Source organism: Bombina bombina, chromosome 1, assembly GCF_027579735.1.
Source record: "Bombina bombina isolate aBomBom1 chromosome 1, aBomBom1.pri, whole genome shotgun sequence".
NCBI lineage: Eukaryota > Metazoa > Chordata > Amphibia > Anura > Bombinatoridae > Bombina > Bombina bombina.
Genome location: NC_069499.1, coordinates 455,143,634 through 455,157,505, shown reverse-complemented (window position 1 = coordinate 455,157,505; position 13,872 = coordinate 455,143,634). Strand labels below are relative to the sequence as shown.

At 35.0% G+C, this 13,872-nt stretch overlaps 1 protein-coding gene across 1 annotated transcript in view; it reads right to left on the bottom strand.

Annotated features, from left to right (window-relative positions):
* The window catches only part of LOC128645442 (rap guanine nucleotide exchange factor 4-like), a 388,555-nt gene that overhangs the window by 126,078 nt on the left and 248,605 nt on the right, over nt 1–13,872 (bottom strand). Inside the window, exons 10-14 of the mRNA XM_053698451.1 lie at nt 9,212–9,288; nt 7,622–7,768; nt 5,553–5,659; nt 2,656–2,744; nt 322–400 (exon numbers count right to left, since the gene is read on the bottom strand). Coding sequence (XP_053554426.1) covers nt 322–400; nt 2,656–2,744; nt 5,553–5,659; nt 7,622–7,768; nt 9,212–9,288 — 499 coding nt within the window. The remainder of the gene's footprint in view (nt 1–321; nt 401–2,655; nt 2,745–5,552; nt 5,660–7,621; nt 7,769–9,211; nt 9,289–13,872) is intronic.

Below are 13,872 nucleotides of genomic sequence, written 5' to 3'. Positions count from 1 at the left end.
TATTAGTGTAGATTGCAGGTTCATCCTTTCTATCTATGTATCTATTCTCAACATCATTATACAAAGCAACATCTATATTATTACTATTGGTTACTACTGAGTTACTTTTGAGGGGCCCAAAAAACATTTTGCGCCAGGGCCCTCTTTTGAGTAGGTCGGCTACTGAGAAGGCCATAGCAAATGTAATAAACAATACACGCTAAATTAAACTATTAGAAACAAAGTCTTGATAGGCATTGGAATGTAGATGAAAATAATATACTAATATAACCAATATTTAGTAAACATAACTTGTAAATAATATCATCACAGAAAGGATATTGTGACATCAAGGACGGGCAGAGCTGGCAGTTTGGCATGAAAACGCAGTGCATCATAATAAAGTCATCTAAAGCAGAGTCTGAAAGAAAAAAATATGTTGAACAAATATAAACCTTGTTATGCACAGTTTTTATATTTGCTTTTTCTTTAAAAGGACATTCTGATGCAAAAAGTACCTGTTCTAATCGGTTGAAGAATGTCATTTGTTGCAGTGCTGTTTCTGGCTAACTATAGGGCCAATCACAATCATTTAGTAAAGCTTATTGAACAAATATCTACAATATAGATTATAAAAGGGAATTTTATAGAAAATGTTTTAGATAAATTGAGTTTAAGTCCCACTCAGGGGGCCCAAATGTAGGGAACTGCTGGTCATTGGTAAGAACAACATGTAGGGAACTGCTGGTCATTGGTAAGAACAACATGTAGGGAACTGCTGGTCATTGGTAAGAACAACATGTAGGGAACTGCTGGTCATTGGTAAGAACAACATGTAGGGAACTGCTGGTCATTGGTAAGAACAACATGTAGGGAACTGCTGGTCATTGGTAAGAACAACATGTAGGGAACTGCTGGTCATTGGTAAGAACAACATGTAGGGAACTGCTGGTCATTGGTAAGAACAACATGTAGGGAACTGCTGGTCATTGGTAAGAACAACATGTAGGGAACTGCTGGTCATTGGTAAGAACAACATGTAGGGAACTGCTGGTCATTGGTAAGAACAACATGTAGGGAACTGCTGGTCATTGGTAAGAACAACATGTAGGGAACTGCTGGTCATTGGTAAGAACAACATGTAGGGAACTGCTGGTCATTGGTAAGAACAACATGTAGGGAACTGCTGGTCATTGGTAAGAACAACATGTAGGGAACTGCTGGTCATTGGTAAGAACAACATGTAGGGAACTGCTGGTCATTGGTAAGTACATTCAGTCTACACCAATGATTGGGTCACCAGCAGATGCAATGATTGACTCCGCAGTAGGATTTTACTCATCTGTCTAACCCCTTTGTTAGAGTTAAACATATAGGGATTCTGCAAATAATGATTTCAGAACTTTGGTTGCTATTTTAAGCTTGTTTTTCCAGTGATCCTAATCACACAATGCTTCTGCCATTAATCCCCTGAATCATTACCTTCTAGAAAACAACACAAACGACTGTTACCATAGGTCAATTTACTAGCGATAACAAAGAAAATGAAAACAGTCTTAACTATATATTCTTTCAATTAACACTTTCTGAATTATTTAAAATTGATATAAATCTTGACAAAGCTTGTTTTTTTAACAATCTAGGTCAGGGGTGTCAAACTTGTGGCCCATGACCTAATTTTGTGTGGCCCATAATGGCTCCATGAAAAATAATATAAAAAAATTATAATTATAATATGCTTATTACTTAAAGAGCGAGTGCACTGATTTCACACATAGTTTTTGCCCATTTATTTCTCCATAATTTTCTTTTTTACTAAAATCACATTATATTCGATAACTATATATTTTATATGTATTTATTTTATATTATATACAACAGGTATATGTCTATCACTATATAAACAGTGGGTCGCTATGCCGACAGCACTGTGACCCACTATTTATAATGCAGAGAAAATGTTACACTATGCACATGCATATGCTAAACTATGAGCGTGCTTGGAACAGGGCTGCAAGAGAAAAAAATGCACGTAAAATTGTGGGAGAGCAACCAGGTGGAGCACCTTCTTAAAAGTATTAGAGTGCATTTCATCAAGCCAGAGTAAGTTAATTAGGAGCTACAGAACACAATCTTTTGAAATGTATACAGTTATAGCAAACGGCACTACTTAGTTTAGCCATGTAGGTAGTGTGCGGCTCACGTGAGTTGAATTTGTATGGAAAATGGCTCGCGACACAAATGAGTTTGACACACCTGATCTAGGCAATATAATTCCTCCATTATAACTTTATGCCAAACATAGATAAAGTTGCTCTTTATATTAAAGCACCAGTCAAACATTCATATTGAGACAAGTGAAGGTGAAATTACATTTGATAGAATGCCTGGCTTCCTCACTTTCTCTCTACAAATATACCAACCCTAAATCTTGGGGACCTCAACATTCCCATTGACAACCCATCTGCCCCTGCTGCCTCTAAACTTCTTTCACTCATATCCTCCTTCTGTCTCTCACAATCCACCCTATTCCCGACTCACCGTGATGAACACTCCATCGACCTGGTATTTTCCTACCTCTGCTCTATATCTGACACCACCTGTCGCACACCACCTGTGACACACTTCAAACAGGACATTTAAACGAATAACAAGATATTTAATATATTTTATTACCTGCGGCTTCATTTAAACTGGGCTCAAGTCGCATGGTTTCTAGAAAGTGCTCAAAAAGTTTCTCAGGGTTTCCTGCCATCACCGTGTATCTAGAAAGTCAAGAAAATAAAAACACATAATAATCATTGCTGGAAAAGCCATGTTGGGCCTCACCTCTTGCTGAAAAGTTTATATTACACAATATGTATATAGGATTATTGTACATCTTGTTTAATTTATTGCATATTTTCCCTATAAATGAAGATCCAAAAAAAAAAAATTGGCATTAAAGATTAAAAGGACACTTAAAGGGCCATAATACCCCAATGTTTAAACACTTGAAAGTGATGCAGCATAGCTGTAAAAAGCTGACTAGAAAATATCACCTGAACATCCCTATGTAAAAAAGAAAGATATTTTACCTCAAAAGTTCCTCAGTAGCCACCTCCCATTGTAAAGGATTTCTAAGCAGCATTTTAGTGTGTCTGTCCTGGGACATCTTAGGGGATGAGCCTCGTGCACCAATTCAGGTAAAGGAAGCTTACTATGAAATCTCATGATAGTTAAGTCAAATCTCATGAGATCACAGTAAGAGTTCATGACCTCAGCACTGCTGATGCTGATTGGCTGCTGTTCATTTCTTCTTTTTTTTTTTTTTTTTTTTTACCTGCAGCTGGGAGCAGGTGAAGTATAACTTTTTACACAGAACTTACTCTGCTGAGCTGAGGAGATTGTGAGGTAAAATATCTTCCTTTTTTACATAGAGATGCTCAGGTGATATTTTCCTGTCAGCTTTTTACAGTTATACTGCATCAGTTTCAAGTGATTTAGCATTTGAGTATTATGTCCCTTTAATACAAAATAACCCAAAGCCAATGAAATAGAATACAATCTAATAACTTGATCTAGTGTTGTGATGGTCTCTGCATCTCCATCTAACTGACAAACTTCAGAAAAAAAACATGGTTCATAATAGTTGGGTCCCATTTTACAGCATGAAAATCTTTCTCTCTACATTTATTTAATTGTAGCAATTTTTATTTTGATTTTAAATCAACACAGGTTTATCAAGCCTTTTAAAAAAATAGGTTATTGACATTAGTAGGACAATTCATTTAGAAAATGAAAAATAAATGTTGTAAATAGTGATTGCGGTGCTATTGAAATTTGATCGATCACCACACTTTGGGCAAGATTACAAGTCCTAGGGTATGAGTTTTCCGCACACTATGTGATGTTTTCGCAATCAATTTTCATTGCGCAGATATTACAAGTCTTGAAAAATATTTGCCTTTTACGCAACAATCCTTTCCGCGCTCAAAGAGCTGTAGTTAACAGTTTTTCGCAACAAAAAAGTTTCATGAAACACTTCAAAAATACATTACAGTTAAATAAAGTACAGTTACACTCGTATTAAAATTGTCTGATAAAAATGATTTAAAATATATAATGCACACAAAAGTTATAAGGGCTCAAAGATAGGAGATCTCAGGTGTGAGGAAAAAAAGCAGATGCAAGGATTTTACATTGACCTACATACACATACATAGAGAAACATGGATTTATATGTATACAGATGTGTTTAACTATGGAGATGATGAAAAGATTTTACATTACAATCTTATGCACATTAAACAATATCTCAGAGGGATTTTCAAAGAGATATTAGCATATGGATGTTGAGATATTTAGACACATATATATATATATATATATATATATATATTAATTATATTAATTCAGGATTACATTCCTGAGGCTTTTTCTTTGGCCAACCCATGCTATATATATATATATATATATATATATATATATATATATATATATATATCTTGCTATAAATAGATATATCTGTTAAAAAATCATCACATATTTAGAGAAACATTTATTTAGAAATAAATAGAACACATTCGATTAAGAAATATTCGCATTTTCGTGTACAATCTTCGATGAGAATACGTCATGGGCTTTGCGCAACATATTAGTTTTTTTTTTCTATTTCTCTTCTCCATTTCCTTTTATGGGGGGAATATGTGAACATGCACGCAATCTGGCTTTATGGATTATGCGGGTTAACGCGTGCGCAAAATAAGTTATTTTGCGACTTGTAATACCTGTGAAAACCCCAAATGCAAAAAAGCCATAACGCGCGCGGTGTTTGATTTGCTGCACAACTTGTAATCTTGCCCTAAGTGTGCACAGAGCTCAAAGGTTAATTTTTATTGGGGGACGGATAGCAATACAATAAAACTCATGACTTTCAAAATATAACTGCAAAAATAAAAAAGAGACCCACTCAACTGAGAATGAACATGAGTTAGAAAATTTTCCTTGCTTGTTGGTAAGGCGTGTGCCACCCAGGGTGAAGTCTCTTTTAGCTCACTATGCCTTTCACAGAGGAGAACTGTCCTCTAGTACAGTGTTTCTAAACCGCGGTCCTCAAGTTCCCCAACAGGCCATGTTTTCATTATAGCTGGACTAGAGTACAGGTGAAATAATCAGCTAATGGGTGAAAGCAGGTTAGTAACCATGGTTACTGATCAGCTGATTATCTCACCTGTGCTCAAGTTCAGCTATAATGAAAACATGGTCTGTTGGGGGTACTTGAGGACCGCGGTTGAGAAACACTGCTCTAGTATATAAATCTGACTCCCATCCCCTAGCAACTTTTCACCTGGAGCTTCAGCCTCAACCACAACCTTTCTGTAAAATATTATTTTTTTATTTTTATTTACTTCAGATTTTCATGAAAAAATAAAATACATATTGTTAACTCTTTAAGATTTTGGTATCCATAAGTTATACATTTCAGGGCAGAATTCATCTTGCGTAAGCTATGACCCCTGATTAAGACCACACAGACCACAATCTGAAACAAGATGAAATAAAAAAATCATTATATACATTTATTAACATACTTATATGGAGACTGGGAGTTTGCTTGACCTGACCCTGCTGGGGTTTTCTCCAACACCAGAACATCTTGATCATGCTCTTTGAGTCTCACTGTATTTGCTTCAACGTCCTGTGAAATAAATGAATGCAAACTATTATATTTACGTAACATTCTTGCATTATATATGTTTATTATGTGTGTGATTTCTGTATCATTAGTAATACTGTAATGAAAAGCTTTCAAACTAAAGGCACCATTTTAAAAAAAAGTTTCTGGGTCAGATGTGAAAAACCATGTGGTCTGTCCATGCTAGTTGCAAGACGTCTCCCATAGAAAGTAATGGAGCTTGCTGGGAAGAGCAAAATTAGCAGGGGGCAACTTTAAGAATGAAATCCTGCAGCTAATAAAAATCATATTGCTCTGCTTTTTAGTGTATGATATCTATTTTCATATGCATGATTTGTTATGTAGGATAATGAGTGTTTGCGTATTTTGGCACCTTTTAATTTGCAAGAAAAAACAGCAAGAGCTGCAGGAGGAAAATGTTTATAGAATACACCAGACCTGGAGACAAAATTTCAGCTACACCCATGAAACATTCCTGTTTAGCCGACTAGCACTCATTTTACAATAAGGAACATAATACGCTTTGAATTTTGTATTATATAAGAATTTATCAGCGTTTTTTGCATGTGCAGTGTAGTTTAATTTCTACTGTGCACCTTAAAAAAAAAAAAAAGAAATTTACTACATAGTTTTTATTTTTTATTTCAGTATTTCATTTATTAATTTTATACAATTTTTTAAATTATGATTTTTTTGTGAGCCCTATAGTAACGTGTGCATCATATTCACATACTTAAAATCAGGAAAACGCCACTTTGCGAGACACATTGTTCTTTAGATAAAAACTGCCTTTATAGAATAAGGACAGAAGCTTCATAGTACTGGCGAGATTATTTATAGAATCTAACAAACCCAGAGAGCGTTATAGAATCAGGTCCTAAGTTTGTATTAAAAAAATTATAAGGGAGCATAACATGCATTTCAAATTTCAAGCAGCTTTACTTGCATTTAACAGTGTAAAATGTATATTAACACACAACATGAACGCATACATACAAGCTTTGATAAAGGGAAGCATATACTTTGTGTATTTAATGCCTACTTCTTTCATTAATGTAATACAAATCAGACATTTAATTAATCATACTTATGGATGGAGAACTATTAATGTGTCAGAGCCATTATATTTTTCTTGATCTTTGTTCTATCCAACTACTTAAACCTTATATAAAAATATTTTTGTGGTTTTTTACAATGTGGCAGAAATATTTTACATGTACTTTCACCACAATTATAGACTTTACATATTTTGTAGCGCAACGTTTATTTTTTTCTCTTTGCATAGAAACACATAATCTAAGTCATGAAAAGTTTATCTTCAATGTCAATGCAAAGGGAGTTTTGGAAAATCTGAGGATTTGCCACTGAAATATTAGCAAATGGGTATGCCTGATGCAGGCCATTTATAAAATGAACAGCTAAGAACAGTCATTTACTACAGCTCATCAAGTAAAATTAATTATATGGCTATTTTGAGATTTATCTAAATAACGATTATTATTATACTTGTTTAAACACATATGAAATAATGTTGTTTTCCTGTAATCTCTGCCACTTATATTTTTATAGGTTTTGTTTGCAGCACATGAAATTAGGCACAAACTAATTTAAACCAGGCAATACGTGTATATCTATTATAATCTATATAGAGTTTGTTTTCAGCATATAAAAAGGAACTTACAAAGCTTAGGTTAACAAATGGCAAATTGGTGACTGGAGCTGAGATATAAAATTGGCCAGAGCAGTGGCTGTCAATCATCCTGATTGGATCGGACAGGGATGATTTAAATCCACTACCTAAAGAGCCCATTGTGTTACCTGATAACACACTGTTCATATGTTATACGTGAGATAAATTAAACAGAAGTTAGTCCAGAAATAACAGAAAGGACTAATCTGAAATAATTAAATGATGCATTGTTAGAGTTCATTATATTCTACACAGAAACTCAGATGACTACTTACTCGTAATATTCTGTTGAAGTCCTCCTTGTCTACTCTCAAGAAGTGGCAGTTATCTTCTCGTAGGACAATAGATGCTGCCCTTGGGGCATCATTGACTAGAGCAAGCTTGCCAAAGTCATCTCCCTCATGTAAGGTGCAAACCACCCCCTGGGACAAATAGCAACACAGATGAAAATAGAGGAATTAATATTATACAATCCACTTGTGTAAACAGCGCTGATTATATGCATTACACTATTCAATTATCCAATTGTATGTGCTCTTTTGTTGTTAGCATTTTATTTAAGTTGATGGCTTTGATAGTTTTTGAACTATTAATAGATGCAATAGATATTTTTTTTACTAAGTTTTTTTGCATCTTTTGTCTTTAGTCAAGTTAACCTGCATAATAAATTACAGTCATGCAAAATGAGTTAATAGTAAAGGGATTAGATGGTGAGGTCATTTGGGAGGTGACAGGAGGTGATGCCGAGATGCAAGATGCCTATCTACCTTTCTAAAGCAGAAACATAGATGGAAATGAAGACCCCATACATTCTTCTATACTATATAGGTCAGTAAATGAAGGAACTGCCTTTCCAGAAAGGGAGAATTAATAATGTTGAGTGGCTGTAATCATAACACTGTATCTGTTAGATTGCTTGTTTTTTATAGTATTAAATTGATGGGTTTTAAAAAAATATATTAAATGTTTATATATGAAACAGCATTTATTTTTCTAATTTGAAACGTATTTAACACCTCCCAGTGAGTGCTCTATATATAAAATAGCTCAGGCTTAGGCTGGTCACACCTAATGAAGAGGCATGACAAAGGGACCCTTTCTAAGTACAAGCCTGTACATTTATACTGTATGTGCTATGAAAGTGCATTGTGTTTTACACAAGAGCAGTTGAGGAAAGGTAATGGGGAAGCCCTATCTAATTATCTGAAGATGGCTTAGCCCTGATTCTATTTAGTTAATTAATTATAATTTATTCAGTATTATTCAATTATATTTAAAATTATATTTATTCAATATGTTAGTCAAGAAGACACAGATTAATTTTTAATCTCTTCCCTATAATTAAATATAAATATGTATTTGCATGCACATATTTATATACTAATAATGTGAGGACTATTTTGTCTTGATGGGCTACAACCTGAAACGGACAAGAACTGCAATTGGCAAATTAGACAAAGGAGCCATCTAATCAGTAACTTTCCTTTAGCCTGAAATATATTATTATATTATAGTTATATACAATGAAAATACTGATAAAAAACAAACAAACAGTCTATGACACATACAGCAGTAAAATAACAAGATAATGTTAAAACTTTCTGTAGATAACTATTACTTTCTCGTGTGTTACAATTCTGTAATATTGGTCAAATACATGAAACTTATGTTTATCTAAAATGAAATAGGTAAAATAAGTTTTGGCTTAAACCTAGAGGACTGGTAATTATTGAATCAATCAGTTTACTTTTCATGTATAGAATTTTTGATTGAAAACATTCACATTAGTTTAAAGCACAACTCACAAATATGCAGCTACATCTCTGTTTCCATAATGCGAGTAATGTGAAATGAAGAATAAATACCTTGCCATAGATAACTACATTCACTGATCCTTTTAAGATAATGTACCAAGAAGTTCCTTCTTCACCTTGATTAAATACTGTGAACAAGAGACATCAGAAAAACAAAGTAAACTGAATTCAGAAAGTAAAAAACTGGCATAATCTGGAAAGAGCACTACATTTATACAAGGCTTAGTAAACTATGGATGGAAGATGTTCGTGAGTGTTAAGACTTGTGCGTGATGAATACAAACTATAAATGCAAATAATAATAATAACACACTGGATTATTAAAAATAGCGTGAAACATCAGAACAAATACAAAATATCCAAGTGACTAATGTGAGCAACGTTAAAACTTCAACGTAATGGCGTGAAATATCAAAGTAAAAAGACAAAAAACAAATAAGCACTGTGAACACTGTGAAACACCTTGGTAGTGTTCAAAAGACAAAAGCAATTCAAAAAGTCATAGTCCCTAAATTTGGAGCAAACCAGATGATTCAAAAAAACAGTGGCCACTGTGAAAAAAGAAACAATTGAGTGAACAGTCAATCCAACAGACAGATAAGTGATTTTAAAACCCTTAAAACCAGTGGTGAGTTCTATTTCAATTGTTACATGATTAAGAAAACTATCTGCACTATTGTATGTTTATTTTTTTAGGTATCGCCGAAACTAGAGAAGACTAGGACTTCCGGTTTCTAACCCCACTCCGGCTTCGGCTGCAGGATCATTACAGGAACGCTAATACTAGCAGAGGGTTTTAAAATCACTTATCTGTCTGTTGGATTGACTGTTCACTCAATTGTTTCTTTTTTCACAGTGGCCACTGTTTTTTTGAATCATCTGGTTTGCTCTAAATTTAGGGACTATGACTTTTTGAATTGCTTTTGTCTTTTGAACACTACCAAGGTGTTTCACAGTGTTCACAGTGCTTATTTGTTTTTTGTCTTTTTACTTTGATATTTCATGCCATTACGTTGAAGTTTTAACGTTGCTCACATTAGTCACTTGGATATTTTGTATTTGTTCTGATGTTTCACGCTATTTTTAATAATCCAGTGTGTTATTATTATTATTTGCATTTATAGTTTGTATTCATCACGCACAAGTCTTAACACTCACGAACATCTTCCATCATCACTCTCTTGCACAACATTTACCCACAATCTGAATTAACATTAAGTTTAGATCAACCTACACACAAGTCAGATAAACTGTGAGGACATATCTCACACAATACACATTGCAAATCTCATACGCTGCTGTAACTAGCAGATTCAATTCACTTGCACCTAGATTACCTTTTAGGATTTGTACAGATAGGTTGTCCAAACCTCAAGCATTTGCTCACACAGGTTACTATCTTAAACGACATTTATTTTATGTCACACACGCTACGTTAATTAGCAAGATAATCTGATCTTACTTAATTTTTTAGCAATAGCCTGCTACACACTATAGACGTATCTTAGGACACTAACATGTCCCACCTTTATTAGTCCACTCTCTAAGTGGTTATATGGTTTCCAGACATTATTTGGAATATTGTGTACTGGGAAACCAGGCCTTTCTAGTGTTTTTACTAGCCACTGATCAAGGCTAGTATTTTTAATCGGTCTTTTTTGCGCTGTTTTATATAATTTTAATTGTTTGTTAGTTTTTTCCTGTTTTTTACCTGTTTTTTATCTGTGAATCTGTATGAATAAATGCACCTTTTATGCTAATTGTGATTTTAACTATTATTGGCTCAGACCCAGCCTTTTATTTGGCGCTTTGGTAACCCCTACCTTTATCTAAATTGTATATTGACTACTAGGAGTCAAATTTCCAATGCTAGGGTCTTATTTAGGTAGGCGCTCAGTGTACCCCATTGCATACCCTTTATTAAAAAGGTAAGTTCAGAAGTGTCTGCAGTACTATATTGCAGCAGTTTTGCAACAATGTTATACATTAGTAGGAGCACTAGATGGAAGCACTATTTCCTGTCACGTAGTGCTTCAGACATGTGCACGCTATCTAGGTATCTCTTCAACAAAGAATAACAAGAGAAAGAAGGAAATTTGATAATAGAAGTAAATTGGAAACTTTTCAAAAATTGTATTCTCTATCTCAATCATGAAAGAAAAAGTTAAGCAAAAATGATTGAGATGATAGTTTTGACAGATTTTAAGAGAAGCTATAAACTTTCGTCTAGATTATGAGTTTTGCGTTATGAGTAAAAAAGCAGCGTTATGGGTTATAACGCTGCTTTCTTTCATGTAATTGGCAAGAGTCCATGAGCTAGTGACGTATGGGATATACAATCCTACCAGGAGGGGCAGAGTTTCCCAAACCTCAAAATGCCTATAAATACACCCCTCACCACACCCACAATTCAGTTTTATAAACTTTGCCTCCTATGGAGGTGGTGAAGTAAGTTTGTGCTAAGATTTCTACGCTGACATGCGCTTCTCAGCATTTTTGAAGCCCGATTCCTCTCAGAGTACAGAGAATGTCAGAGGGACGTGGAGAGTATTACCTATTGAATGCAATGGTTTTCCTCAAGGGAAATCTATTTCATAGGTTCTCTGTTATCGGTCGTAGAGATTCATCTCCTACCTCCCTTTTCAGATCGACGATATACTCTCAAATTACCATTACCTCTACTAATATCTGTGTTAGTACTGGTTTGGCTATCTGCTATATGTGGATGGGTGTCTTTCTGTAAGTATGTTTTTCATTACTTAAGACACCCCAGCTATGGTTTGGCACTTTATGTATTTATATAAAGTTTTAAATATATGTATTGTACTTATATTTGCAAAAAGGACTGAACAATATCCAAGTATATATAAAACTTAACGTTTATTCACCCATAATAGTATTTAAAAGTTCATGGTAACACCACCAACAAAATGCAAAAAGGTTCAGAGTACAGCTGTATAGATAAGCATATGCGTTTCAGCAGAAGCCGTATTCATAGCTTAACTAAAACAGGGTATAGTTTAAACTTATACAGGGAGTGCAGAATTATTAGGCAAATGAGTATTTTGACCACATCATCCTCTTTATGCATGTTGTCTTACTCCAAGCTGTATAGGCTCGAAAGCCTACTACCAATTAAGCATATTAGGTGATGTGCATCTCTGTAATGAGAAGGGGTGTGGTCTAATGACATCAACACCCTAGATCAGAAAAGTCAAAAATAGTGAGATATCTTGCAGAGGGATGCAGCACTCTTAAAATTGCAAAGCTTCTGAAGCGTGATCATCGAACAATCAAGCGTTTCATTCAAAATAGTCAACAGGGTCACAAGAAGCGTGTGGAAAAACCAAGGCGCAAAATAACTGCCCATGAACTGAGAAAAGTCAAGCGTGCAGCTGCCAAGATGCCACTTGCCACCAGTTTGGCCATATTTCAGAGCTGCAACATCACTGGAGTGCCCAAAAGCACAAGGTGTGCAATACTCAGAGACATGGCCAAGGTAAGAAAGGCTGAAAGACGACCACCACTGAACAAGACACACAAGCTGAAACGTCAAGACTGGGCCAAGAAATATCTCAAGACTGATTTTTCTAAGGTTTTATGGACTGATGAAATGAGAGTGAGTCTTGATGGGCCAGATGGATGGGCCCGTGGCTGGATTGGTAAAGGGCAGAGAGCTCCAGTCCGACTCAGACGCCAGCAAGGTGGAGGTGGAGTACTGGTTTGGGCTGGTATCATCAAAGATGAGTTTGTGGGGCCTTTTCGGGTTGAGGATGGAGTCAAGCTCAATTCCCAGTCCTACTGCCAGTTTCTGGAAGACACCTTCTTCAAGCAGTGGTACAGGAAGAAGTCTGCATCCTTCAAGAAAAACATGATTTTCATGCAGGACAATGCTCCATCACACGCGTCCAAGTACTCCACAGCGTGGCTGACAAGAAAGGGTTTAAAAGAAGAAAATCTAATGACATGGCCTCCTTGTTGACCTGATCTGAACCCCATTGAGAACCTGTGGTCCATCATCAAATGTGAGATTTACAAGGAGGGAAAACAGTACACCTCTCTGAACAGTGTCTGGGAGGCTGTGGTTGCTGCTGCACGCAATTTTGATGGTGAACAGATCAAAACACTGACAGAATCCATGGATGGCAGGCTTTTGAGTGTCCTTGCAAAGAAAGGTGGCTATATTGGTCACTGATTTGTTTTTGAATGTCAGTAATGTATATTTGTGAATGTTGAGATGTTATATTGGTTTCACTGGTAAAAATAAATAATTGAAATGGGTATATATTTGTTTTTTGTTAAGTTGCCTAATAATTATGCACAGTAATAGTCACCTGCACACACAGATATCCCCCTAAAATAGCTATAACTAAAAACAAACTAAAAACTACTTCCAAAACTATTCAGCTTTGATATTAATGAGTTTTTTAGGTTCATTGAGAACATGGTTGTTGTTCAATAATAAAATTAATCCTCAAAAATACAACTTGCCTAATAATTCTGCACTCCCTGTATTTCCCCATCTACACAGCCATTGGTTAAAACAACAAACAGACACAGCTGTAGAATGAACACTGAAAATATAGTTGACACACCCTCAAAGGAAACTACCCTCTATATGTTATGCTTACATATGTGACTAACCAAAATAATGTATAAAGCCAAAGTTAATAAACTGCGGTTATCTCATTATACTAAAATTAAACCAATTT